Source organism: Vidua chalybeata, chromosome 3 (genome assembly GCF_026979565.1).
Source record: "Vidua chalybeata isolate OUT-0048 chromosome 3, bVidCha1 merged haplotype, whole genome shotgun sequence".
In the NCBI taxonomy this organism is placed as follows: Eukaryota; Metazoa; Chordata; class Aves; order Passeriformes; family Viduidae; genus Vidua; species Vidua chalybeata.
Genome location: NC_071532.1, coordinates 81,221,639 through 81,247,623, shown reverse-complemented (window position 1 = coordinate 81,247,623; position 25,985 = coordinate 81,221,639). Strand labels below are relative to the sequence as shown.

The 25,985-nt window shown below is 36.1% G+C and overlaps 1 protein-coding gene across 1 annotated transcript in view; it reads right to left on the bottom strand.

Annotated features, from left to right (window-relative positions):
- PHIP (pleckstrin homology domain interacting protein) overlaps positions 1-25,985 on the bottom strand; it is a 106,712-nt gene that overhangs the window by 29,999 nt on the left and 50,728 nt on the right. Inside the window, exons 16-23 of the mRNA XM_053937843.1 lie at positions 22,341-22,469; positions 17,028-17,253; positions 13,989-14,126; positions 12,752-12,935; positions 11,964-12,087; positions 4,116-4,256; positions 3,238-3,314; positions 2,345-2,576 (exon numbers count right to left, since the gene is read on the bottom strand). Of these exons, the coding sequence (XP_053793818.1) occupies positions 2,345-2,576; positions 3,238-3,314; positions 4,116-4,256; positions 11,964-12,087; positions 12,752-12,935; positions 13,989-14,126; positions 17,028-17,253; positions 22,341-22,469 (1,251 nt within the window). The remainder of the gene's footprint in view (positions 1-2,344; positions 2,577-3,237; positions 3,315-4,115; positions 4,257-11,963; positions 12,088-12,751; positions 12,936-13,988; positions 14,127-17,027; positions 17,254-22,340; positions 22,470-25,985) is intronic.

Sequence of the window (25,985 nt, the reverse complement as noted above, 5' to 3'; positions counted from 1 at the left end):
AGTATCACAGGAAAAATCATACATATAGTAAAAAACAAAAGCCCATCAAAAAAGAAATCAAAACAGAACTTCTCTATTGTAGTAAGTCAATAACATAGAAGCACTTTGTGAATTCTGAGGTTCAGGCAGGACTGTCTTGCAAAAAACTGGTACGCTGCATCAGAGCAAAGTGTCTAGCTAACTGGTAAATTATGGGAAGGTAAGAAACAGCCTTTATCCCTTGTTATAACTTTACACATTAATCATCAGTTTAAAACCTTCTGGAAGCCAAGTCTGATGTTAGTTACTCATCAGGAAGGGACTATTCCCAGTGACTTTATTAAATAATTTCTGAAACTCTACTAAATTCTTTAGTAATTAGTTCCACTACCTGACTACACGCTCAAGTGGGTTTGGGGTGGGAGAGGGATGTTGAATGCGAAAATGGCCATTTTTGAGCTTTACTGTATCATCAGATGCAACATCTCACTGTAACAAAACAAGGAAGGAAATAATTCTGCATTTATTTTATACAAGCTTTTTCATCATATCTCTTCCAAACTCTCTCCCTTCTAAGAGTCAGTCTCTGTGTCTGATCTAAAGAAAAGAAAATGTTCAGTACTTTTGATCTTCCTGGGTGATCCTTCCTTGTCCTTCTTCACTGCTGTATCAGTTTTTAGATTGATTTTTGGTAGAGGGGGATTAGAAATGTAAGCAGCATTCAAGATCATTAAACCCATGCAATAATAGAGATGAATGTAAATTTTTCTCTACTCCATTTTTAATTTTTAAGATTCTGTGTGTGGCTACAAAGACAGTCAGAACTTCTTTCCTCAATGGAAACACCTAATTTCGAATCAGGATCAGAATTAGGAAGAACTTTCTACCAGAAAGGCCTGTAAGCTCTCTGCTCAATAGGGAGGTCAAATGTTCACCACAAGAAACTTCAAAGTTTAACATCTGCCAGAAATGACAGCTATAACTAATGCTACCCAGGGATAGAGGAAAGAGAGATGATTTTCTGCAATTACTTCCAGCCTCATATTTTCATCTGACAAAAGAAATAAACAGGTCAGCTTTAAAAGTCTGAAATATCTAAACCTGATACTTTTTGAATCAAAGATATCTCATATCTCAATAACACAGACTAAAATGGATGCAAGATTCCCAAAACACTCAGTTTAGTTTTAATCTAAGTGGAAATACTAGCTGTCAACCAGTTTTTTTATTTTATAATAAGAAGCTAAACTAGAAGTTTCAATCATTTAAAAAGTCCCCCACCATCTATTTTTCTCATCTGCTTTCTTATTCCTTCTGATACCTTCTTTTGGTTTCAGACTGTGTAAATAGCAATATACTTTTAGAATTGACAGTGCAACTAATGACTGTGTACAATACAGAAAAAGTAGCCAAAGCAAAGAATAAAGACTACCACCTGTATGCATACATCCTGCATGCCATACCAGAGAGTCACAGCTCATCTGACACTGTGCCAACCTCCGTGTTCAAACAGCTGTTTTGTCAGTCTACCTTCTAATGAGGGCTAAAATACTGAAATAATGATCTTAAAGAATGCTGAGGACTCCTAATCTAATAAATAAACAAAATGCAGGTACTTAGGTTAGATGATACAGTTAACTTCCTTGGGTACTGCAAAAATAGAAGCTGTAAGTTTACAAAAACTAATAACATCTACCAGATAGATCACTTCTGGTCTCTGTAAAGAAAGAAGGAAGAATGAAGTTTTCAGATCTAACAATCAAAAAGAAAACAACCTCTCAAAAAACACTGAAAATAACTGAAGTCACTGGAAATTTCTATGTACTGATCTAAACTGTAATTACATTACACTAGAAAGCAAACAAAATACAAATAACAAAATCCTGATTAAGTCATATTTCCTTTGATGGAGTCAATAGTGGCAAGCCTAATGCAAATATCATATATCATAGAATTGACAGGAAAAAAATTACATGGTTGCACAGATCTAAAAGAAACTGCAATTATATAGGAAGACAAGTCAGCACAGCTGTAAAAAATACTGGCACATTATATCAATACTCAATTGTATTGGAAGTTGAATACTCTACTTCCACAGAAAGGAAGTTTCTGGTGTGAGCAAGGATAGTGATAAGGACATTAGAAGTGCTCTTTACATCAAACATATCATATTCAGAAACCATATCCTTTTAGCCATCTATCATTTGTCTTGCAAGAACTCTTTAATTATCATTTGTAAAGAATAAAAGTCATTATATGTTTTAAAATTAGACAATATTAAGTTGTAGATGTAAATGAATCATTCATCCAATTATTTCTAAGTCAGCTGGAATGAGCAACCTGTAATACACAAAGAACATCTAACCTTTTGTTTTCTCTCTTTGGGTTTCCTCTTCTTTGGTGATGTTGATGGTCCATCTTTCTCCTCAATACCCTTTTTCCTTTCCTTTTTAATTTGCTTCCTTTGTTTTTCAGGTCCTTCTTCATCCTCTGAACTACTTTCTGCTTTCTTTGTTTTAATTTTAGGAATTTTCTTTGGTGGTTGCAAATTGATTCCTGCATCTGCTGTCCAGTCAGAATAATCGCTAGAATAGTCACTATATATGATATAACAAAGAAAAAAGAAATTAAACCCTTAAAGTTAAAAAGTACATTGGATTCACAGATATAACCAAATAAAAGATTACAGTTAGCAGTCTAGCTAACTACAGTGTTTTAGTAGTTAAAACCCTGATGTTTAAAACCCTATATTCTATCTACAATTTAAATGGTAATATACCAAAAGTCCTGACATCATTTGATCTTGCAAGAAACTTAACTTATAGCATCCATCAGTTTACTTCATCAGTTCAAGATGATAAACTTTGAAGTCTGGATATTGTTTTCAAAACTTCTGGTTTTGAATAGCTTTGAATGAAAAAATAAAGGATGCTCTATTTGCTCTTCAATTTCAAACCAAGGATGACAGCTCAGACTGAGAGCCATAGGAAACTGCTACTACCTGCCTGAAGTGTTTGTGTGCCTGAAAAGAAATACCTTCCTGCAAAATAATTCTGCTTCTAGCAAACAAGGAAAAACCTTCCCTAAATTTTGGTTAGCAATACGACTGAAAATTAAATCCTGAAAGTTTCATGTTCTTCACTTTTTCTTCTAAATCTGCACAAGTGTTAGTTATTACTCATTAACTATTTACAGCAAAAATTATTAAAGATTTCTTGGAAAGAATTTTCTCTGTATGTTATATATACTGTCACTTACCTAGAACTGCCATCACTGTGCCATGCTCTTTCATCATCTTCTGATGTTCCACCACTGGCAACAACTACTTCTCCTTCCTAATACAGAGAGCAGAGGGCATTGGGAAGGGGCAGAGGGCGAAGCAGAGAAAAATAAAGGATTTTCTCTAGAGCTCAAGTTATATTATATGACAATACAATGAAAACTTTTCTAGGCTTTATATGTGTTATAAGCATCTGGCATTTTAGAAGTTTTATGCTAAAAAGGCATTTTAGTTTGCAGATAGTTCCTTTACTTTAGTGGACTTCTATAAAAAAAGTATGAAGATATCTGTGCCTGGCCAGATGCAGTTTAGAGCAACATTTTTCATCACCATTTGACAAGGCTAGTTTACCTTCTCAAAAATTATTTCAAGTGTTTTTAACATTGTATTTCCACATCTTTTCAATATGAAACAAAAACCCACTATTAACGTTATGTACTCCTCATTCATTCTCTACCATAGTTACAGAAGCAGAGAATAATTGAGGCTGGAAGGGAATTCTGGAGGTTATATTATCCAACCTCCCTGTTCAAGCAGGGTCACCTAAAGTTGGTGACCACATTGCTAGCCATGTGGGTAGTACTGCCTAGGCTTACAAATTGCACATATACTTTGCAAAATACCTTTACAAATGAGCATTTTTCTCCTTTGTCAATTACTTTTCAAGTCAAAGCTAAACATATACAACAGCCTGTGAAAACCTAATACGACATAATTTTTTAAAGAGGTGAAAGGAAATGCCCAATGAAAAATGTAACTTGAGTTTCCACTAGAAATAATGTTTCATTAGCTGAAGCAGGAGCTTAATGCATAGAAATGGAATATGTAAGAACTGCTTCAAGAATAAAGATCTTACATCTGAAGAACTGTGTCCATTTTCCAACTCTTCAGCAGGCCTTGCAGTTTCTTCTGCTGCGTATCTCGTACGGTAGTTGTGCTGGTTAGCTGCTTGCTTCTTTGAGTCACTAACATCTAGTAAATTATCATGAGAATGGTTCTGTGAAGATATAAAAGTCAAAATACATAATTTTTGACTATACATTTATATGCATTTTCTTTAACAATACTATTCCAGGAAGCAATTTTTGCATTGGCAAAAAGTTACAAGTCCAAAACTAAAGAGCAGCTGAAGATAACACTCCACATGTGTAGCTGAATGATTATAAGCACCAAACAGTTCCATGTATTCTGGAAATAATTAAATTTCTTCCCAGACATAAGAACAATTTTTAAATCTGTAATTATTAAAAATATTCATTCTCTGCAAAGTACATGTCAATTAATAAGAACTAAAACAAGGGCTAAAACATAAGTACTGATAGGCTGCTAAAGACCTGTAAAAGCTTAGAATTACACTAAAAATGGCTAAGGAAAGAAGATTCTTAAACAGAAGTCCAGAGTGTTATTTTGCAGCCAAGGAGTCAGATGTGTTAGAAAATAAACCCATACAGTAATACATCCCTTAGCATAGAGAGATGACAGTTAGCAAATACAGACCTCTAAATAGCATGATGATGCATTGAAGAATTCAAATGAATGAGTCAGTTTGAAAGAATATGAAGCTTAAAAGAATGAAATAAAGCCATAATGTAGAAACATTTCATGCTCCAGCATTAAAAGACTTTGTTCCTCCTGTAGAATATTTATAATGCAAACACTTGCTCTCTACATCAAGTGTGCAATCTTGTGTTAGTCCCCAATCATTGGGAAAAAAAACCAAGAGTTATGATCTCAGTTTCAAGAGTTTTATGCTAATATGTTTTTGCATGTATTCGACCTTCACCCTAGCTCAGATCCAACAAAATAATTTCTGGGCACATTTCTAAGTGCCACATGAAGAGGTACACTTCCCCAGTGTTATCAATCTGCCACAAAGAAAACCTCAGATATCTACTAAGTGCTGATAATATTTCAAAAAAAAAACAGACCCGGAGATGAAGATAGCAGAACTGTAACAAAACAAAAAAAGGCACTAATATTTTGACAGTCTTCTAGTAGAGCAGATTGCTTGTACCTATTCCTCTTGATGTTTTTTTTTTCTTTTGTAGGAAAGAAAATACCTTTGCTATCATGTATGATAAAAGCTGGTTCATTAGGTTAAATTTTCTTCTTGAGGAAAATAACTCCCACTTTTTACAATAAAAGCTGTACTAAAAACTGGCTAATCAACAGTAGCTAAGATTTAGTTTTCCTTAGCCCAAAAATCATCATTATAGTCCAGAAGTGTAGTAACTAGTTCTCCTCCCACGCTCCCTTTTAGAAGATACACACCTTCTGCAAGCATGACTGCAACAGTTCAGTAAAGTAGGCCAACACACCACTGTACAGCTGTGTTGCAGTTTTCATCAAAGCACAGAGGACCAACACAAACTGCTCAATGCTCTTTTCAGTGAGTACTGTGCTGCTGTTGTTCTGTCCTTCTGTCTAGTTGGGGAAGTTAGCACTGGCAGCACAGTTATCAGAGACACTTCTAATGGGACTGCTCAGCTATCAGCATTTTATCATTGTCTAAGACTTTTGAGACCTGAGGCACTCATTCCTCCTTCTGGATTCAAACTGGCAGCGCACAGGAGATCTCCTCAAGCTGCTCTGACCTGACCCAGAACAGCTCCAAGGCAGCCCTAAGCCCAGTGGCTGAGCCCATCACACAGCTCTCTGTCCTTCAGCCTTCTGGGGCTGCTCACTTCTTACCAAGCTCTCAAGATTCATCACTGAAGCACAGAGGTCACAAAGCCAGTGTTACAGGAACTTGTTTCTGCTACTGAACTGTGACTTTTCCCACCATGAAACATAGTGGAGAAAGCAAGGATAACAGAATGGAATCACATAACCCATATGAAACCCACACAACCCATATGGAAACAAATTAGTCAAGTATCCATTTCAATAAGGGGGACATATTTTGCAGAAGCTACAGTACAACTTGACTGCAATGTTCATGTCTAGAATCCAAAGTCCTAAAACCTTACCTCCCTGTTTCTCTTCAGATGTGTTATCATAAATACAGCTTTTCCCTACCCAAATAGAACTACAGGTGCTTGGAAAACTGAAGCACATTGCATTACTCTTTCGTTTTGAAGAGTTCTTTTCTTTTGGCTGTTCAAAGATTGAGGGGAAAAAACAACACCCCAGCCCCTCTGCCCGAATCATTCCTACATGGAAAAACATAACACCACTGTATAAATATTGGTTCATAGTGATGCTTTGGGAAAGATACAATGCCAAAACAGTAACAGAAAATTAAAAAAAAAAAAAAAACAGAGAAACAAAACCACAAGTACTTATCCATGAGTAACAGAACAATAGAATGAAGTTGGAAAGGATCTCTAGATGTCACCTTGTTTAAACCCACTGCTCAAACAGGGATGAGAAGTGGTCATAATTGTGGTCATACAAAAGTGGTCATACAATTGCCTCAGCTTGCCAAAAAAAAAAGCATTTTAACATCATTCATATTCAGCTTAGCTTTTCAAAATCTGAAGAGAAGCTGTAAGGCAGAACTTTATTTATTTGAGGAGAGGTAGAGTTGAATGTGAAGGTTTGACTATAAAGTACTACAGGTTTTTTTCTGACAAAATGTAGTTATCACCAGCATGTTCAACTGTAACTGAGCAAACACAGCTGATGCCTCCTCTCCCTCAATATATAACCTAAAGAAAGAGCTTGAAATTGTACTCTCAACTCTAACAGCAGGCTGGGAAATAAAGCCAAGATAACCTATGATTTGAGGTTCAATCATCACTTTTTCTCTAAACACTTTGATGAACAGTCATATATGCTGACAAGTACCTTGTACCTTGTCCAAGGCTTCCAGTCAGTATGAGAGCACATCTATTAATACACCAGAAATTACAGCTCCTGAGAGATGTTTTTCTGTGAAATAAAAATGATGGCATTTCCTGTATTTGAAAGGGATACTGGACACAGCTGGGGGTCTTGGTAACATCATTTGTGAGAGATACAGTGGAAAGCCAGTGATGTCCTGACAACTCAGAGCACTCTGCATGCTACAGTCCTTATGACTCTGACAGCACTGGGAAGCACAGCTTTGCTGCAGTCTCATATAGGGCTGAAGCAATTCTGGGGAGCTTTGGCTGTAGCAATTTCATAGTATTTCTTAACCAGCAGCATCTATTTATTTATGTGAAAATGATTCTTCCTTCCTTAAACCTACTGGAATTAACTTCTACTAGGAAGTTTAACAGGGGCAAGGCACAAACATATGTCCAGTGTCAGAACCCCAACATTAAAGAGGTCTTTTGCCCTGGCATTTTCTCTTTGGCTAAAGAGCACCCTTCCACATGCTCCTCAAGTCTGAATCAGTGTCTGTAATTACTTAGTTTTGACTCTTACCACATCACATGTATGTAAAAAATGAGTAAGGACTGTTCCAAAAGCAGTGAACATAACAGGCACTAAGTGCAAGGTTCTGAGTTGTAGATTTTCCTCTTAACATCTTGCTGATTTAATTGGAAGTATTGTTTAAATAACATGTAAGTAGAAAAACTTATTTCTGTGGAACAAAAATAAGCCACTTTCAGCAGAACAAAGCACATGTTTCTCCTCCCTGGCTTCTATTAGCTTACAATACAGTCATTTGCACCCATCACAACAGAGGTCTATCCCTACTTTTGTCCATCCATAACAATTTCCCATGTTAATTCCTTGAAATTTTGGCATAAAATTTCCACTTAATGATAATGAGGAATATTTCCATTTTTGTCACATTTTACTAGGACACACATCATATCAAGCCTCTAGTGTACAGAAATTTCACACTCTGAAATATTTATTAAAATGCTCTAATCCCAGTAGCTTAATAAACTAACCCTCTTAATTACTTGGACTGGGAATATTTACCTAAGCATGTTATTTATCTCAATTTTCATCTGCTCCTGAAAACAAGTAATTTGGAATACAGTTCCATTTTGAAGATGTAAAAGTTCCATTCTATCCTCTTTCATTAATGTATTGGGGGTTCAAGTTGTTGCTGTTTGCTTTTTAAAGTGTTTTTGTTTAATAATAGAAAAATCCCTATTTTTCACCAGTGACTTTGAAAATCAAACCAAGTTTGTCATTCAGCCTGCAGGTCAGTGATACTAAATACTATTCAGGTCAAAACACCCAAGTTTTTACTTTCTCCCCCACAACTCCATTAGTCCCTTAAGCAAGCATATACAAACACTTTTCTGTATGACCTGTGTCAAAGAAACCTGGGCTTTCAATAGCAGAACAGTTCTGTGACTTCCATTTAAATTGCAGATATTGTTAAAGAAGAAAGGCTGAGCTATAATTCTGTACTACTTTTAACACACCCTACAATGGCCCTGAATTAAAAATTAGCAATAGGACTTTGGAATCTCCTCAAAATATAATTACAGCTGGCCTGTGTTCTTCCTTATTGACCTACACTTCAGCTTGCAATCCAAAATGCTAATAACATTAATTCTTGCCCATCTTTTCACTTTACTTCTGTATTTTGACTTCTTGCAGTTAGAAGGGAAGAAGGGAACAGAAGAAAATATTATTTCATCATTATCATATGAATATACCTGATAAATTTCAAAACTTGATATAAAAACCAGTATTTCCTACTGGTATGAATTACAATTTTCCTATGAAGACAATGTTTTATTTAAAAGCCTTTTTTTACTGTGCTCCCAGAGAAGCTGACAGTTCTATAGCGTGAGACATTTTCTAGAATTCTTGATGCTGTAGTTCTTAGGTCTAGAGATTACTGGAAGAAAATGTCATGCCCTGTATTTTTTGTTGGAGGTGTTCCCCACCTCCTTTAGATCATAAATTCTCTCATTAAGCCTGTAAGAATTCACTATGCAATAAGGACTATAGTCTTGCAACTGTAATATAACTTACAAGGAATCAGTATCAAAACCTACTGGATGTTCTCAAGGAAAAGAAAGATTTACACTGTGCTTTCCAGTTCTATCTTCAACCTAACACAGTTTGTATTTCAAGTCACACTGCTACTGTAAAAGTACAGCAACAGAAGAGCAACTATAATGAAGTTATTAATTTCTACTTAAAACAAGCCTAAAAATATTGCACAACAGTTTTTGGATTGCAGTCAATCTTGCTCCTCTTCCCGGGTGTTTATTTGAATTTATTGTGAACACTACAGACAATGACAATACCAGTTCACTATTCCTGTTGTTCAGACACTCCTGAGCCGAAGTGTTGCTCATGTTAACTTAAGTTACAACAAAAATCATGCAAATCTGAGCAGTTAATTTGTGAGACTCAATCCCTCAAGATCAAACACCTTTTTTCTTCTTGAAACGTGCTTATTTAAAGCCCATGGGATATCTACTTATTTCTGAATCCCTCTGAGATTTTACTCAAGAGATTTGAATTAGTGTACTTCTCAGTCTAAGTCCTCCGAGAAGAGATGTATTTAATGAAGAATCAGCTATGGAGGAATACCACTTTTTTATTCCAAGGTGTTATAAAAAAGTATTCAGTAGGGTTTATGAAGGCTTTAAGTGTTCTGAAAGTATTACTAAGCATATCAGTAATTATTATGTAGAAAATTTACTGACATACTCATATGAAAAGACCACAGCTGCGTGGGGTTTTTCGTTATTTCCTCAGAACAAAAGGTAGAAAGTGACTAAAGGATTTACCAAGTTATCTCTTTCACATTCTGAGAATCCAGTTCACAGAACCCCCCAGTTCTGAATATATGAAACTGAAGAAAGTTATTCCTAAGTAGCAGTTGCTTTGAAGGATTTCAAGGAAATAAATATCTGGAATAAGATATCTGGCCCAAAAGATCCAGTGCTACCATTGCAGTTTGGAGACCAAAAAATTTTTTTTTTAAACAGGATTTTAAAAAAACATTTGCTTTAAGATTCTTTGTTTCAAAGATATCATAAAAGTATTTGCTAAAACCAAAATGCTGGACCGGCTAGGCTATTCTCTAAAACTTTTATGTCCTAGTGAAATTTTAAAATTAGAAATTTAATGGTAATTTGGTATTAGTTCACATTATCAGGAAGGATCTTTTGACTAGGCTGTAGCGAAAGACATGGAGATAAAAATAGAAACCCTTGAGCAGTGCAAATGTTTAACTAAACTAAAAGAAAGTGTATAATTCAGCTTCCCTTAAGACAGGAAAATACATCCCTTACGACAGGAAAAAACTTTGTTAAATTCTGAGTTTGTCGGGCCCATTTGGTATTATTCCCAAAATAAAAGTAAGAGTTAGACTTCTGATGTCCTGGTATTTCACTAATGAGTCCTGTCATGTGGCATAGTTTCCCCTCTTTATGTATGAAAGCCGGAGACAAAAGTGAACAAATTTCTTTCAGTGTATCTTGGGAAAACACACAATGTTAGTGCCTGCAGAACTGAAAAGAGTGCATCAGTACCATTTTTTAAGATAGCAATGCAGTCAAATTTTAGTACAAGAAAGAAATTGGAAGGAAAAAGTAAGAAATAAATTTAATAAGGAAATTTAACATTATTAGGGAACTGTGGGTAGGGGACTGTTCACATCACTTCTTTTGAAATCTTTACTTTGGTTAGTTATGAAAAAAGTGGCAAAATAATACCGAAATTTAATATCAAATATAAACTTGCTTATCTCAAACTTACTCTACTACATATAAGATTAATTCATCATTATTAAAAATTACAGAATCACTACAAAGCATCTGAAATTTACTTATTTTCAGATTGTTTTCAATCTCAGTTCCTTCCTTTACAGGCATAAAGTATGGTACTCTAATAAAGGTAAGAGCTGCAGTCTTTTGCATTCTTATATCCCATAAGTGATTTTTACTTTTCAATTGCAATTGCCACAATTTGCAGGTGTTCCTGAAAGCTGTATTTCACAAGCTTTGGATTGAGGTTGAAAAAAGTTTCCTCTCTATTGAACATCCTACGAAACCCAAAGCATGGGTTCTCCTTTACCATTGCTAAAATGTACTTCCCTTATTACAAAAACATAGTTGGTTATTTAGCTAGAAAAGCATAGATAAGCATGTGCAATTAATAAATAAAACTAATTTTAAACAAAGAAGACCTAAAATTCTTTCTGTAAACATAAAATATATATCCTTCTATTTTTAAACCAGTAAGAATATGCAAGATAAAAATTTTTTGCAAGTTATATTAAAAAAAAAAAACATGTAACTTATGACAATTTAATTCTTAATACAACTTATTTCCTTCTACTTAATCTATCCTGCTTTCATTTTTTCTGAAAACGCACTCCCAGCTCTAGCAAAAAGCATGACTTAGATATATCCCTTAACATCCCAAAATATGATTTTTTAGGGTACTATGAGGGAAAATACCCAATTCTCTGTTTGGAGAGGTATTCAATGTGTTAAGGTTAAGAACTGTGACTTGAGTTTTAATACAACCTTCCCACAGAACAGTATGTCAAACAGACAACAGCAGCGGAGTGTATTGATTAATAGTGACAGACTCCCTACGGCAAATCATGTCCCTAACAGTAGATTTGCAGGGATTTCTCCCCACTTCTGAAAGAAATCCATGTTGTTTATTATCAAGAACATACTGAAACATCAGTACAGACAGGCTTCCTCATTCTGAGAAGGCAAACAAACTCCTGTACTCTGGTCTGTAAATTTAAAACTGAGAACAGGGATGTAAAATTATGTGACCCAATTTATTGAATTAAATTTTATGCTTCATTCTGTGATAAGGTGCTGCTTACCTTAGAGAAAGTAGGTATTTTGTTTTCTCTTGAAATGTGACTCATTACATGTTTTCTTTTCTCTTCTGATCGATACACCCTTACTTCTTCTTCTCCCTTTGCTGTTCTCCATTCTTCTTGCCTACTGAAAAAAGAAAATGGAGATGTTAACTTCAAAGGACATTACTAAAACTAAGAGGATCTATTCCAAACCAAGGAATAGACATTCAACATCATTCTTTGAGCAGCAGTTCTTCTCTTTACAGTTAGCATATGGTTTTAAAGTTAGTTTTTTTCAAACAAGGTAAGATTTTCATCTTATTTCATTAAACTAGGGCAGCTGGTGCTTGACTATGGCAAGTAGGTTTTTTGACTTCCTGATTTAAGTATTCATCACAAGAAATAATTACTGAAAAAAATTAAAGTTCCAGTTTGGAAATCAAAATTCATCTCAGGCACCTAATAGTTTAGGTCAGTATTCCAGCCATAAAACACCATGTAATGTCAGGAATTAAAACACATAATCTTATGCTACAAGTCAGAAGACATGGAAGCAACTAGATTCCAATGCCCATACAAGTTTAATTACTGTGTCATTCATTAAAAGGACAATTTTTATTCCTAATCCTTCTGAAATTACAAGATTTTTCAAGTGATATACCAACAAGTGATTTCAAACTGAAACTGATGTTATAAGAAATTAGAGATGACAAAATAGAAAACAAACGACGATGTGAATGGCGATAGGAATTCCAAAACTGTTCCATTTAATTAAGTTCACCACAGTAAAATTGTCCATCTATGTTTACCTGGCCACACCAGAAGACAGTTCAGGCACCACCACCCTGCGGCTCCAAGCCACAAGGTCCCGCTCGGTGGCGATTTCACTTCTCGGTGCATTGCTGTGCATCTGACGCACGCCTTCAATCTGTCCACTGCGCCTCAACCCTATATTTGGTGGGGAGTGTACTTCTGAGGTAGAGCTTACAGATCCTAAAAAGTCAAAACGCAATAGTTCTTGATCTGAAATTCTTAGGGAATCATTAGAAAAGAAAAACTTGGAATGAAATGGAAGAAATAACTTTATTGATCTATTACTTCCAATGAAATCATATTAACTGAGTATAAGTATTTCAGCAGTTTCTACAGTCATTACAACAAAGCACAAACAGCTACTGGGCTGCAGCACCCTGTTTAAAAAGTCACATTGAAAAGAAGCAGGTGTACCAACAATCTGAAGTGAAGCAAATGTTTGCTTCTTTAAAAATACCTTTGAAAACATTTATGCAAAGCTGACTATTGCTACTGCACTCTAGATCTGTGTTATGAAACAGTGAGCAATCTGGCTGAATCAGTGTGCTCTTTAAACAGCCTTCTACTTTTCAAAAAAAAAGGAAGCCTCAACATTGGAAATTAAGAATCAAGCCATAAAATTTACAGACAAAAATTAAAATGGTCAAGAGGTTAAAAATAACCAAACCAACCCAAAACAAAACCAGACACACATGCAAGAGCCCTCAAACACCTACACAGTTGCAAAATATCAACATTTTTCCATATCCTTACACACACAAGCTAATCCTGCTTACTCTAGTGGCTTGCTAACCATAATTTTTATTGAAAACTACTGTGTACTCTAGTGCAAAACACTGAAACATGGAACAACTCTGCAGAAAAACAAGTAGTTCCTTCCACTTTTCTTCCTCCTGTGTCCTTATTTGAAAGAAGTCAGATTTCAAACTACTAGATAGCCAGTTCCAGATTTCCAGATTAAACAGTAGGGTAGTTACTCCTAAGGGAATGCAGCTGCTGCATTTCCCTGGGTGAGGAGACAATAACAAAGATAAATCTGTGACGTTAAGAAGCCCAACATTTTGCAAAAGGGGAAAAAAAAAAAAAAAAAAAAAAAAAAAAAAAAAGCTGTACTGTTTTCTACAGCTCCATACTGCCTTTCTGCCAGTTCAACAAAATGCACAGGTCATGGATAATATCAAGGGATTTATGTTTTCCAACTCCCAGCCTCAACACCCATCCCCAGTGATCTACCTCTGCTTATGCGGCTGGTACTACTGGTTCCTGCCTCCGCAGAACGCCTCTGGTCCTGCTCTTGCTGAAGTCTTTGAATCATGCTATCCAACGGACTAATTTCTTGATTTGCTTGCTGACTAAGAACTTGATTCAGTCCTGTGAAGTAAAATACACAGAACAACACACAAACATAAAATTCTGGGAAATTAATGTTACAGACAGTTCATCTAAGTTTTAGCTTTGATACAAGTATAGTAAATTATCACGTGTAACTATGGGCTAATGCTTACTTTTCTAACAGTTATTTCTTAAAACAGGACAACTTCTTTTCTTAATATATTTGAGAGCATTATATTTTCTGGAGCAGGGTCAAGATGACCACACTTGACTTCTAATAAAAGGTTAAATTTGATCAAGTGCCAGCAAGCCACAGAAGCTTAATACAACTGTTGTTTGTCAGTTCAGTCAATGCAAACTGTTCAAATGCAAGATTAGCCTGCCTCAAATGCATTAAAAAACACTTTATAAGCTTCAATGAAAGAACTACATCAAGAAGGTCTAACCGAATTAGAAAATAATGTAGAAAACGAAGCAGTAAAAATGTTTAATTGAGCTCCACATGGACATAATGACTGCACAGATCAAGTAATGGTAATTTTCTTTGGTATGTAAAACAGCCAAGAAACCTCCTTTTGGGTAGCTCTTGTGAATAGAAGATGGGAAACAGTTCCAAAGGTGATAATACTGGTTCTGAGCAGCAAGCAAAATACACAGCACATAAGCATGAACAATACAAAACCTGCTTTCATACTTACAATGATCACAAAAAACAGTTAGAGAGGTATAGAGAGAAAGACAAGGGTTACAGTACTGATTAAAAAAGAAGTCAGACATCTCCACACAGAACAGTGAGATGGTGGAGTGGAATGGTTGGAAGCTCTAGTCAAGAGAAGCAGAACTTCATAATGAGGAATAGCAATGTTCAAAGAAACAAGATATAGAAATTATTTTTCCAGCATGACTCCAAAGAAATATCACAGTGTGAACTGCACTTTGCAAGATCAAAGACTAGATATTACAGTAATTGTGCTATGAAATGAAGAGCTTTGATTATGTGGCTGAACAGAAGCAGCTATCTCTTAACAGTATTCAGAAAAAAAACCCATAAATATTTAAGATAGCGCTCTCAGGCTTTAAAGGTTATTGAAGTCAACTTCCCTAAAGCAGCAGAACCTTGGAATAACAGAATGAGCTCTGCTATAACCACAGTTGGTTGTTTTCTGAGTCAGGTACACGAGACATTAATTTGTCAATCTTGTGAGCAGACATACTGTCTACTGAGAACAATGGGAAATACTACTAATAACCCAAGAATGATCTTAAATAGGGAAACTGCTATCTAAACAAAATGAATGTTTTTATGTATCTAGCCTGTGAGACAATGCCTTCGCAAGAAACAGCGAGTCGTTTCTTTTTAAATAAAATAAAGACAGTGGAGTATACTTGATTTTTTTCAAAATATCTGTTTTAAAGGTGCTTCATGTTCATCAAGGCAGTAAATCAAGTATGACTATCTGAATTCCCCCTACTCTTAGAAGTCCCTACAGAGAACTTAACAAGGAATAAATGGTCAGTGCTCTGAATGAGATGCTTCAAATCCCACAACAAAGCTTCAGAAAGAAAAGGAACTTTCTTAGTGGAAGGGAACATATAAACTACATAAACGCTGTTTAGGTCTGCATACAACTGCATTGTTGCTATATTGTAAAAAGGTAGAAAAATGTCTTGTGCCTGTCCATCACTTGTCAAGCTGATGGATGGCTCCCTGCTACTAAACAAAATGCTATGGACATAATCTCTCTATAGGCATTCATGTGTCATGCAGACACACCTCTAAATTTAATTTTGTTGGGTCTGTGTGCAGAGTCTGACTTGTTTCAAGATACATTGAAGAATGTGCCCGGGACATTTTCAAATTTGGAGATTTTCACAATGCAATGGATTCACACTTTAACTGTAACAATGAAGCAAAGTCACATCCTTCCCTAAAAATCAAATTTCATTTCAAAGACACTAAGAAATTTACATTCACCAGGAAGGATATTTTCCGTCTTACAGTTGCTTCTCAAGTAGCATTTCTTCTTGTAATTTTGGAGGAAATAAGGAAATCCTCCCCTAAAAATATTTAAATATTCACTGCCCTATAATCCTGAGGTCTACAAATAAGGATAAAGAGATTTTTTGGTAAAAACACTCTCAGTTACCCTTCCTGGAATGTCTGACACACCACAGGTTTAAGCATCATAGACATATAAACTACAATTTACAGGAACAGTCAGTTTTCACATATTTTCAAGAATATCCAAATACTTAACAATGCTTATTTTGAAAACATTTAAAGCTACTTTCATCAGTCACTGTTTGCTTATTCATACTAATATCAAATTAGTAACATATAATAAGTAGGCATTGTTTTTCCATCCCTACCCATGGGAAACACCTTTAGGCAGTTTCCAACAGCCACCCACTGGCCCTATACATGCATGTTCTTCTCATGTCATGTACATGAAAATAAAACTTTTAAGGAACTTCCTAGATTTTGTATCTTTTTCAAGTCTCCAGTTCTTTAACCAAATCACCAAAGCTTAAAATTAATGACTGTCTTCAGCTAATGAGAAAGAGAATTTTGCTTCTTTCAGATGTCTCCTCATTTTTGCAAGTGTTATCTTTTCTAACTGATCTATTTCCTAGGTTTTCTAAAGCAGGAAATCTTATCCCAAAGAGAAAACTGAGAGCTCACACAGCATTATACATTGTTCCAATAATGAAACGAACTCTGAGCTAACTGGTGTTGTAGCATCAACTAGTGCCAACTTGATTGATGACAATACTACTGTAAATGAAATTGTCACAAGCAATCATTGCCAAAGACATCGTAATTCTTCCACACCACATGAACTACTATGCCCATAAATGAAGAAAAAAGACAAAGTGAAAGTGTAGAACAACTGAAGTAACTAGATAGACTACTGGTCAGTGAAGTGAAATTTTCCATACCTGAGGATGTCACTCCCATCTGAGGAATAAGCTGTTCCTCCCTGCAGTTCTCACGCCCAGGAACTAGTCTTTGATACCTTGCAGGATGAGGGTTGCCATCCACATCAACCAAAAATGGGGGAGGCATAAGGTGTGGAGCCTGCTGTGTCTGTTCATCCAGGACAAAGTTGTTGGCATCACGGATAAGGGGCCGATAATCACTATGAAAGAACATCTGATCTGCTATCTGTAAACAAAGTCATTTTGTAATTTTTTTAAAGAACCTATTACAAAAGCATACAGAAGAGAACTGCCAAAAGTATTTTTAACAGTGGTACTCATGGTCCCTTTTGCAAAAAACAGGGCTATAAGCTGATGTGTTTATTTCAGTTTAAAGGGGAAAATTTAATTGACTCCATTATTATTTTGTTTCAATGTACTCTTTTCTAAATAACACTGCAAAGAGAATAATCCACGTGTTTGAGGGTGGGAAGCATTTAAAGAATAGGGGAATGGGGTAATATTTAACTACTAGAAGACATCTGACCAAATACAGCATTAATGTATTAGTTTATAAATTTTCTTCTACAGTCTGAATATATGAATAAATTTTCTGATAATAAAAAATTGTGTCACAGACTTATGAGATATGGTGCAGGCAAAAGACTAGGAAAATATTTATTACATCGGGGCATTGCCAAATATTTTAACATCATCAAAATATATATATCCTTACTATAATGGTAGATATCAGAAAAAGTTTCAGTTGATAAAATAAAGCCAAAATAAAAACTGAATTTTTCACTAAGTTTTCTTTTTTATTTCTGTCCACCTGCTCCTAATTTATTATAGATGACTTTCCACAGACCCTCAAGACTGAAGAATAGTTTTGGCCAAATAAATATAAAAAGATGTATGTTCCATCCCTCACTGGCACAGGTATCTCAGTACTGTGCAATAAGAAAGATATTGAAGCACAAGCAGAAAAGAAAAAGTGAATAGAAGAGAAGCTGATGCATACACTACACATCCCAGGACCACCTAGTGGCAAGCAAACCCTGCGGCAGCTCATGTGTTCAGTTGAACTGAATGAACAAGTGAAAATCAAATCATAAAATCATCATTCACACAAATTAAGATTTCTAGTGGAGTATGAAAATAATAAAATGATTGACTCAATGCATAGGGATCTCAAAAAATCTTGTCTTTGGAGCATGGAGAGAGGAACACCCAAGTTGTCATAGAACATCCTCTGATTTCTGGAGAGCATGCTCTATCATGACCAATCCATAACATGGTTTCCAGTAATTTGTTATGTAGAAATCAGTAAGGCAGAGATTATAGCAGCTACTCAGAGGTCTGGTCTCTCAATGACAAATATCTCCCTCCCTGGAAGCAAGAAGGCCAGGAAACAAAGATGACAACAGACATTTGTCAATTACATCATCAGAAAGTGCATCCAGATGACATGGATTAAAAAAGAAGAATTGGGAAAAAACTCATAGGAGTCATGGGCTCTAGACCTTAAAAAAAAACTCAGAAAAATAACAACAGGAAGAAATTTGAAAGATACAAAGAAAGATGCAATGGAAAAGAATTCACTTCAGAGGTTCAAAAGACTACTTTTACAAAATACACATGGACAAGGTGATACCCCACTGCAGTAAAAAAGCTGACTGGATGAAATGTTGCTGCTGGATTCTTTGTCAACAGAGGCTGAATGAGAAAGATAAAAGCTTTCATGTGTCTGACTTACAGAATCAAGGCCTGATTAACACCTTTGTTTTTTCATCTCACAATAGCTCAATGTGATAGAGACAGAGGTCGCCTGGGAGGACTTACAATGTCTGCAGAAATCATAATAGAATGTGAATTACTTACACCTAGTATAAGTCTTCCTACCAAGTACTTCCCACACTGAGAAAAAAAAAGAGTTTCCAATGGCAAGGTCATACAACCTGTGAGTTTTATTATGTTGTGTCTTGGCTGTACAGTGTAGTCTGCATTCCAGGTTCTGCGAGCAAAGGGAAGACCCAGTACAAGATCACAAGAAACTTTGTTGCAATTACACTTCTGTGTACTCTATATAGCAATCAAGTATAATAGGGAGACTAAATAACAATTTCCTACTCCATAAGATGATGTGGCATTTGTTGGAGAACACGGGCTCAGGACAACTCTGAGGTAGAATATCCCTACTGGAATCCAGGAAAATGTCTTATCCTGAGAAAAATCAGAAGAATTAGACATTCCATCAGAAAACCAGCCAGAAGTATTAACAATGAGACTTATTTGTTTATATACTATTAGAGATCAAATTCATGACAATAAGATAATATCACATCACCACTTGCATATGAGTCTTCTATTCATATGACTTCACAAACCTAGCTTGGGAATGAGCACAAAAGCTTACCACAAGGTCTGAGCTCTATGGATAGATTCTCCTCCAATCACACATTCAGAATGCTCAGTTTCTCCAAATGGGCACAGTTACACAAAGAGGTTTTCCCCAGTACTGCACCAGTCCACCATACACAAACTTGCAGCTAAGTACTGTGGTTTGGGCAGTCTGCAGAAACAAATGCCTTAGAAAGCTCAGAGATCAGGTTCCCCCGGGAAGTGGTCATGGCACCAAGCCTGCCAGAGTTCAAAAAGCATTTGGACAATGTGCCCAGGCACATGATGTGCTTTGTGCAGAGCTAGGAGCTGGTCTTGATCCAAGTGGGTCTCTTCCAACCCAGAATATTCTGTGATTTAAAATCAACAGAATGTACCTTACACTTCAGAACTGCTAGTCACTCCTGGACAAGTTTCCACCTAATCAAGAACTTCTGAAGTGCATATGCCCTGTTGACAGTGAACTCAGCTCAACTCTGGTGATGACACACTCAGATTTCAGCTGAGATTGGCTCAAGCAACCCCAGAGAAGCAGCTTTCTTTATTTTGTACTTTTTTTATTATTATTTTTTATTATTATTATTTATTATTATTTATTATTTTATTTATTATTTATTATTTTATTATTATTTATTTTATTATGTACTTTCTTTATTATGTACTTTTTTTATTTTCCCCCACAAAAGAATTACTTCACAAAAATAGGCATCATAAACCCACAAAAAACCCCATGAACTCCAAACAAAAAACCAGCACCCCACCTTCACTGTGGCCAAGATCACACTACAGGGGAAAAGAAAGCCTAGGCATTGGTTCCAGTCAACTAGGAAATGTAGATGCTATCTGAACATAACATGAAAATACAAAGAGCTTGTTCTCTCAGTAGAATTAACACCATCTCAGCTATAATCACTGTCAATTCCAAAATGCAGGAAACAGGACAGGTTACCACGCTTCTTTCTTCTGTAAAATTCATTTCCCTAGAGAGATGGGAAACACTTTAAGGCCAAAAACCACATATCCTACCAGATGATAGTCTGACAAGATGTCTGAAACCCTCCCCAGTATCTAAGGGGAGAAAGGCAGAAAAAAACCCTGCCATCTCCAGCACCTACCTACCTGTAGTAACATTTTCCCATAAATCAGGTCAGGCAAAAACAGAGGGGATGAAACCACCCATGGAAGATACCAGACACTTCCAAGCTGAGTTTTCTGTGAGTGGAAGACTGAGATTACAGTGGTAACAAATAAGTCCTTATTTGCTCCTATTTCTTCTATGATGAATGCCAAGAGTAAAACTGGCACAGCAACAGCTGTACAGGATTATTTTAAATAATTTAATAAGTGAAAATTTTAAAACAATCTTTTCTCAGGGGCTGCAGCAAAAACCCCAAGAGAGCCAAGAGTTTGTAGAATTCAGGCAGGAAAAAGCAACTGTATTCACTCTACAAACAGATTTAATCCCTCACAGGTAAATTCTCAAATAGCAGTATAAAGGAAAATTCTGATCTACCACAGCAAAGACCAAAAGACTCACAGTTTCAATTTAATTTCCAGAATTTCAAAGTAGCAGAGAACTACATACTTCCAAAACAACTGGACAGAAAAAGAAACCTGAAACAATTCATGGAGATGGTAAGAAAAATGCTCCTATTACAACAAGCTTTAAAGTTTAGAACAGTCAGAATCCTGAAACACAAAGAAAATTATCTGATAATCCTGATTTTCCTTGCTTGTGATGTCTCTACTTATTTGTTTTACTTGGAAAAGAAGGGGAAATGCACAAATAGTAATAACTGAGGGATAGCAACAGCAGCTTAGTAGTGAGGACTCTCAATTAATAATGGTTGAGAAACAATGAGAAAAAATAAATCCCCAAATGCAAATCCTTCTGTAAGACTATAGAAAGAAATCCAGTAGCTTACAAGATAGAGATTAAAATTCCTTTTGCTCTCCCTCCTTCAGGTCCCTCCGCACTGTCGTTTGCCAAAATGCTTTCAAAACCAGCTCGAGCCCAAAGATCCAAAGCAGGAGGCAAGATCCAAAAAACAGCACTTCACCAACAGCTTTCAAGTGTCAGCTGCCACAAGCAGAGATGAAAATGGAACAGATAGATCTACATAATTCTCAGGAAAAGGGAGAAGAAGCACACCTCATTTCTTTCCTGGGTGGTAAAAGAACTAAGATCTTGTGGACATTCCAAACCTGTAGGGTTCCCAGAGCACGTTCCTCCACGAAAGAAAAAAAAACAACACCACATATCTTTACAGTCATGAGGGTCTGTGGCAGGACACCCACACTCAGAATACACAAAGACTATGACATTAGAATAAAGATATAATATTTAAATCACACTAATGGTGGAATATTGCTGTGTAAGCAGAAAGGCATCCATGATGGTACTTCATTAACATACACAAAACAGCATCACTAAAACATAGCACATTTTTTGTAAATAATTCTCTCACAGGCTATGCAATATTTAAATACAGATAGGAGGAATTAGTTTTATTACACACCCATTTTTGGGGGCTTAGTTAGGAAGCAGAAAAAATATTTCAAGTTGAATGTGTAACTATGATCAGTTCCACTGTAACTTATTCCCATTATCCATGTGGATCCATTAGTAGATACTTGTAACTTTGCCACTTAAGAGAGTAGACAGTGACTGGTTAATTTTGAATTCTGTTTTTAAATTATTATTATTATTTTGAAATTCTCATGTAAGCAGTAGTTTAACAGAATGCAGAATGTTTCTATAATTTAGAAAAATGACAGCGAAAAATCTCATTGCCAACAACAGGCATCCAAAACATCCCATATTAATGGCTCAAAATCATGTCAAGACATGCCCTCTTGAAATGAAGCTCTGAAGAAGTTTGCACAAATGCATTCAACACAGACAAACATTTTGATTTACATCTTGCACTGTACCTTGTCATATTTGCTACTGGAACCAAAGCCAAAAATCAGAAGGTGCCCGTGAGAATCAGTACATGCAAAATGCTGTCCATCAGGAGAGCACTTGCAGTCGAAAACTGCACCATGTCCTTGTCCTTCAATCTGAAATACATCAACAAACAAAATAATTAACAGAAATTAATAATTTTGAATTACAATTCTCAAAACTGTGGTGCTGACATAGGAATTTATTATAAAATCTGTATGACAGTATACTGCTAGATGGAAGTTACTTTAATAAAACAAAGCTTGCTTTTTAAGCTATTCACTTTTCAGTGAATTTTGTAATAATGCTCATGGAAAGATTCCAAATTGATAGCAGTAGAAACTGACAGACTTTATCCACAAAGCAGGCACAGTATAGGAAGTGAAAATAAAAGCTTCCCCTTGAAGGTCCTGCTAATGAGCCTAACCAGAGAGCTGGGCCCAGTTCAGGGCTTAGTCACTACACCCTTTCCATCCTCTGCCTTCTTGCTAAGCTACCCCAGTAGCAGTGGCTGCTGCGGGGTGTTCCACAACACCTGCCCCCTGGAAAACGCACTGACATGGACAACCCACATTACACAGCTTAGCAACTACCTGTTGCTGTAATTCCTACTCCTAATTTATTGGAGTGGGGAACGAGTAAATTTGCGTAACAACTCCACCTTTTATAGGAGAACTGCAAAGATTTTAAAAAAGGAATTTTTACCTGATACTCATTTTCTGTTTTCCAGTTCCATTAAGCCAGAACAAATGGGTTTTTGTTTTTCCCTGCAACCTGTCAATCAAGCAGAGGTGACCAATCACCACTCTGAATTTTCATGTCTTCAGCACCTCTTCAGAAAGCCCCTTTCTATTCTCCCCAGCAAAGCACTTTTGCATTTTCTTTAAAGAGACACCAAACGAAATTCTTTCCCTAACTGTGGCACGCCTATATATTGCCAGGAAAGGGGGGAAAAAACAAAACAAAACAAAAAACAGTGATATTCAGCCTTCAGACAGTAACACTGTGCACTTCTGCAGCACATTCCAGAGGCCATAAGCATTATTTTAAAAAGTTAACAAAGCCTCAAAAATCCTTTGAGATATGTACTGTTTTCACTCTCTTACAGGCTGAGACAAAGGCAGGAATTCTAAATCTTTTCCCCACAGTCTTACAACACGTCCACACCCCTGCACATCCCCCCAGTGAGAGAGGCTGCTACATCTATTGCTTTCAGGTCTTTCTCACTACAGGCAATTTCCCTAAAAGTCAAATGAGTTTCTGGACTAGCGAAAGAGGAACATAAACCAATGCAAGTCTTATGTTCTATTTTGCCCATTATTCCAGAAGAAATGAACAGAAGTATCTCACAGAAAGAGATAGAAAATAAAAACTGAATTTCAAGCAAGTGACACTAACATCACAACAGTCAGGAATGCAGAATTATTTAGTCTAAGCGAGATCCAACTACCACAGCAAAGTTACAACTTTGTGCTGCTTTTTGCATATAGAAAGCTCACTGTATTAAAGGGAGACAGTTTGGGAAAGCAGGTGGAAAGCAGACAGAATTTTACCACAATAATAAGCTTTGCAGAAACACAGTTAAAAATGGAAAAGAAATATTTTATACATGGAGATTTCTGTTCCCTCACCCTTCCTCCAACAAAGGAAACATCAGTATCAAGCTTCCTAATGTTCAAGTCCTTCATAAACAGAATTTCACAGTTCAGCCTAAGTTTTGAATACCTTTTGCTTTACCAGGAAAACAATATGTGTTGTGGGAAGAACTATTTGCTAACCATGGTGAGGGGAAAAACGAGAAACAGAAGGGAAAAAAACCAGCTACTAAGATGATGGGTTTTTTAATCCTTTCCCTCAAGAAATGGTTTGCATGGACCATTTTCAAGAAACCCCTGGAAATTAGAGTGTTAATCAGAAAACATTCCCTTCTTATGTAAAGGAAAAGAATAGTGTTCTACTATCTGGGGATAAATACAGTGCAAATAGTTTTAATCTAAACGTGCCCAGAATTTGGTTTTAAAAAGGGCTTCCAGAAAGGGCAACTCTAAGACCTTTCAGTACAAATCTTCAAGTCTGAAGTACAAATACTTGGAAATAAAGATTCTTATCAGAACAAAAACTACCACTGAGGATATCTTCCAAGATACAATTACTATTCTAAATTAAAGTCAACCAGAGCGATCAGAGAACCAAATTCTACCCAGTAGTATTTTCTTTTCAATAAAACTATTTCAGGATTCATAACTGACAACTTACAATAGAATTTTTTTTCCATAATAAAGCTAACACAGAGGAGCTAGTCATTTGATACAGAAACTAAACATTAAGTTGCAAAAAGGGAAGCTGTAGCAAATCAGTGAAACTGTTACTTCAGCAGGCTAGATAAAGAATTTCAGCAAGAAGGAAGCAGCCTTCCCCTCTCCATCCCTTTTAAATCCAAGCTGCAAGAACTACATAAAGACTGTATTCCAAGAAGATTTAGAGTGCTTATTCTGTCTGGAACCTTCCCCTACTGCATATAAGGATAGCAGCTGTGAAGGGAAGAGACTGCTCAGGAGTACAGAAAAAGCACTGGCTAATTAAGAGCTGTCACAGAATCACAGAATTATTTGGGATGGAAAAGACCCTTAAGATCACTTAGTTCCAACCCCCTGCCATGGGCAGGGATACCTTCTAGACCAGGTTGCTCAGAGCTCCATCCAGCCTGGGCTTGCACACTTCCAGGGATGGGGAGCCCCCAGTTTCTCTAACATGCTGTTCCAGCGCTTCAACAGAGGCTGTGTCACAACAAAAGGCTGTGAAAAGTGAACAGGACACTCCAGGTAGCAAAGCAAGTAGCAAGGATTTTTCAGCTTAACAGGGAAGAACCAGTGATGCTATACAATGAGGACTAAGTAAAGATTATTTTTAGTTTTAGCTCCAAGAATTAAGAGTCCAATTTGCCCATATTTTCACTAGCAAGGAAACAGGTGGATATTGGTATATCCCAAAGAGAGGACTGATGATTAAATAAGAAAATGAAAAGGGGAAGACTTTTCCTCACAGTTTTGAGGAAAGCTTATTGTTTGCCCCAAACCAAAGAGAATAGAGCTGTCAAGCTTGTACACAAAATAATGTCTTAAATGCATAAAAAATTATTTGTTATATGAAAACAGAATAATAACACTAACATAGTGAGCTCAGTAATAAGCCTTTTTGACCTCTTATCAATAGATAATATGAAACAGCTAAATCCTACTTTTCAAGAAGAATATAAAATATGGAAGAAAAAGTAAAAAATTCAAATAAGATGAAAAATTAATAGAGTAGAGAGTACCAGAGAAATTTAGCAGACTTCCTTCAGAAAAATAACTAATTTTTTAATGTCAAGAAAATATAACTCATTCAACCTAGCTAGATTTCAAAGGCATAATATGGTATTTAAACTTGATTCAAATGATTGTGATTAGTAGGAGAAATGCAGAGTAGGCAAACTTTATAAAGAAAGGTTAACAGTTACTGATTTCAGAAAGACATACAGTGCTAAAAGGATGTTATCACTACGGTTTCTCAAGTCAGGCCTTTCTGTGATTGACTAAAGAAAAAGTAAGAGCCCTTTGATGAAATGAACATTAGGGAATCATCCACTGAGA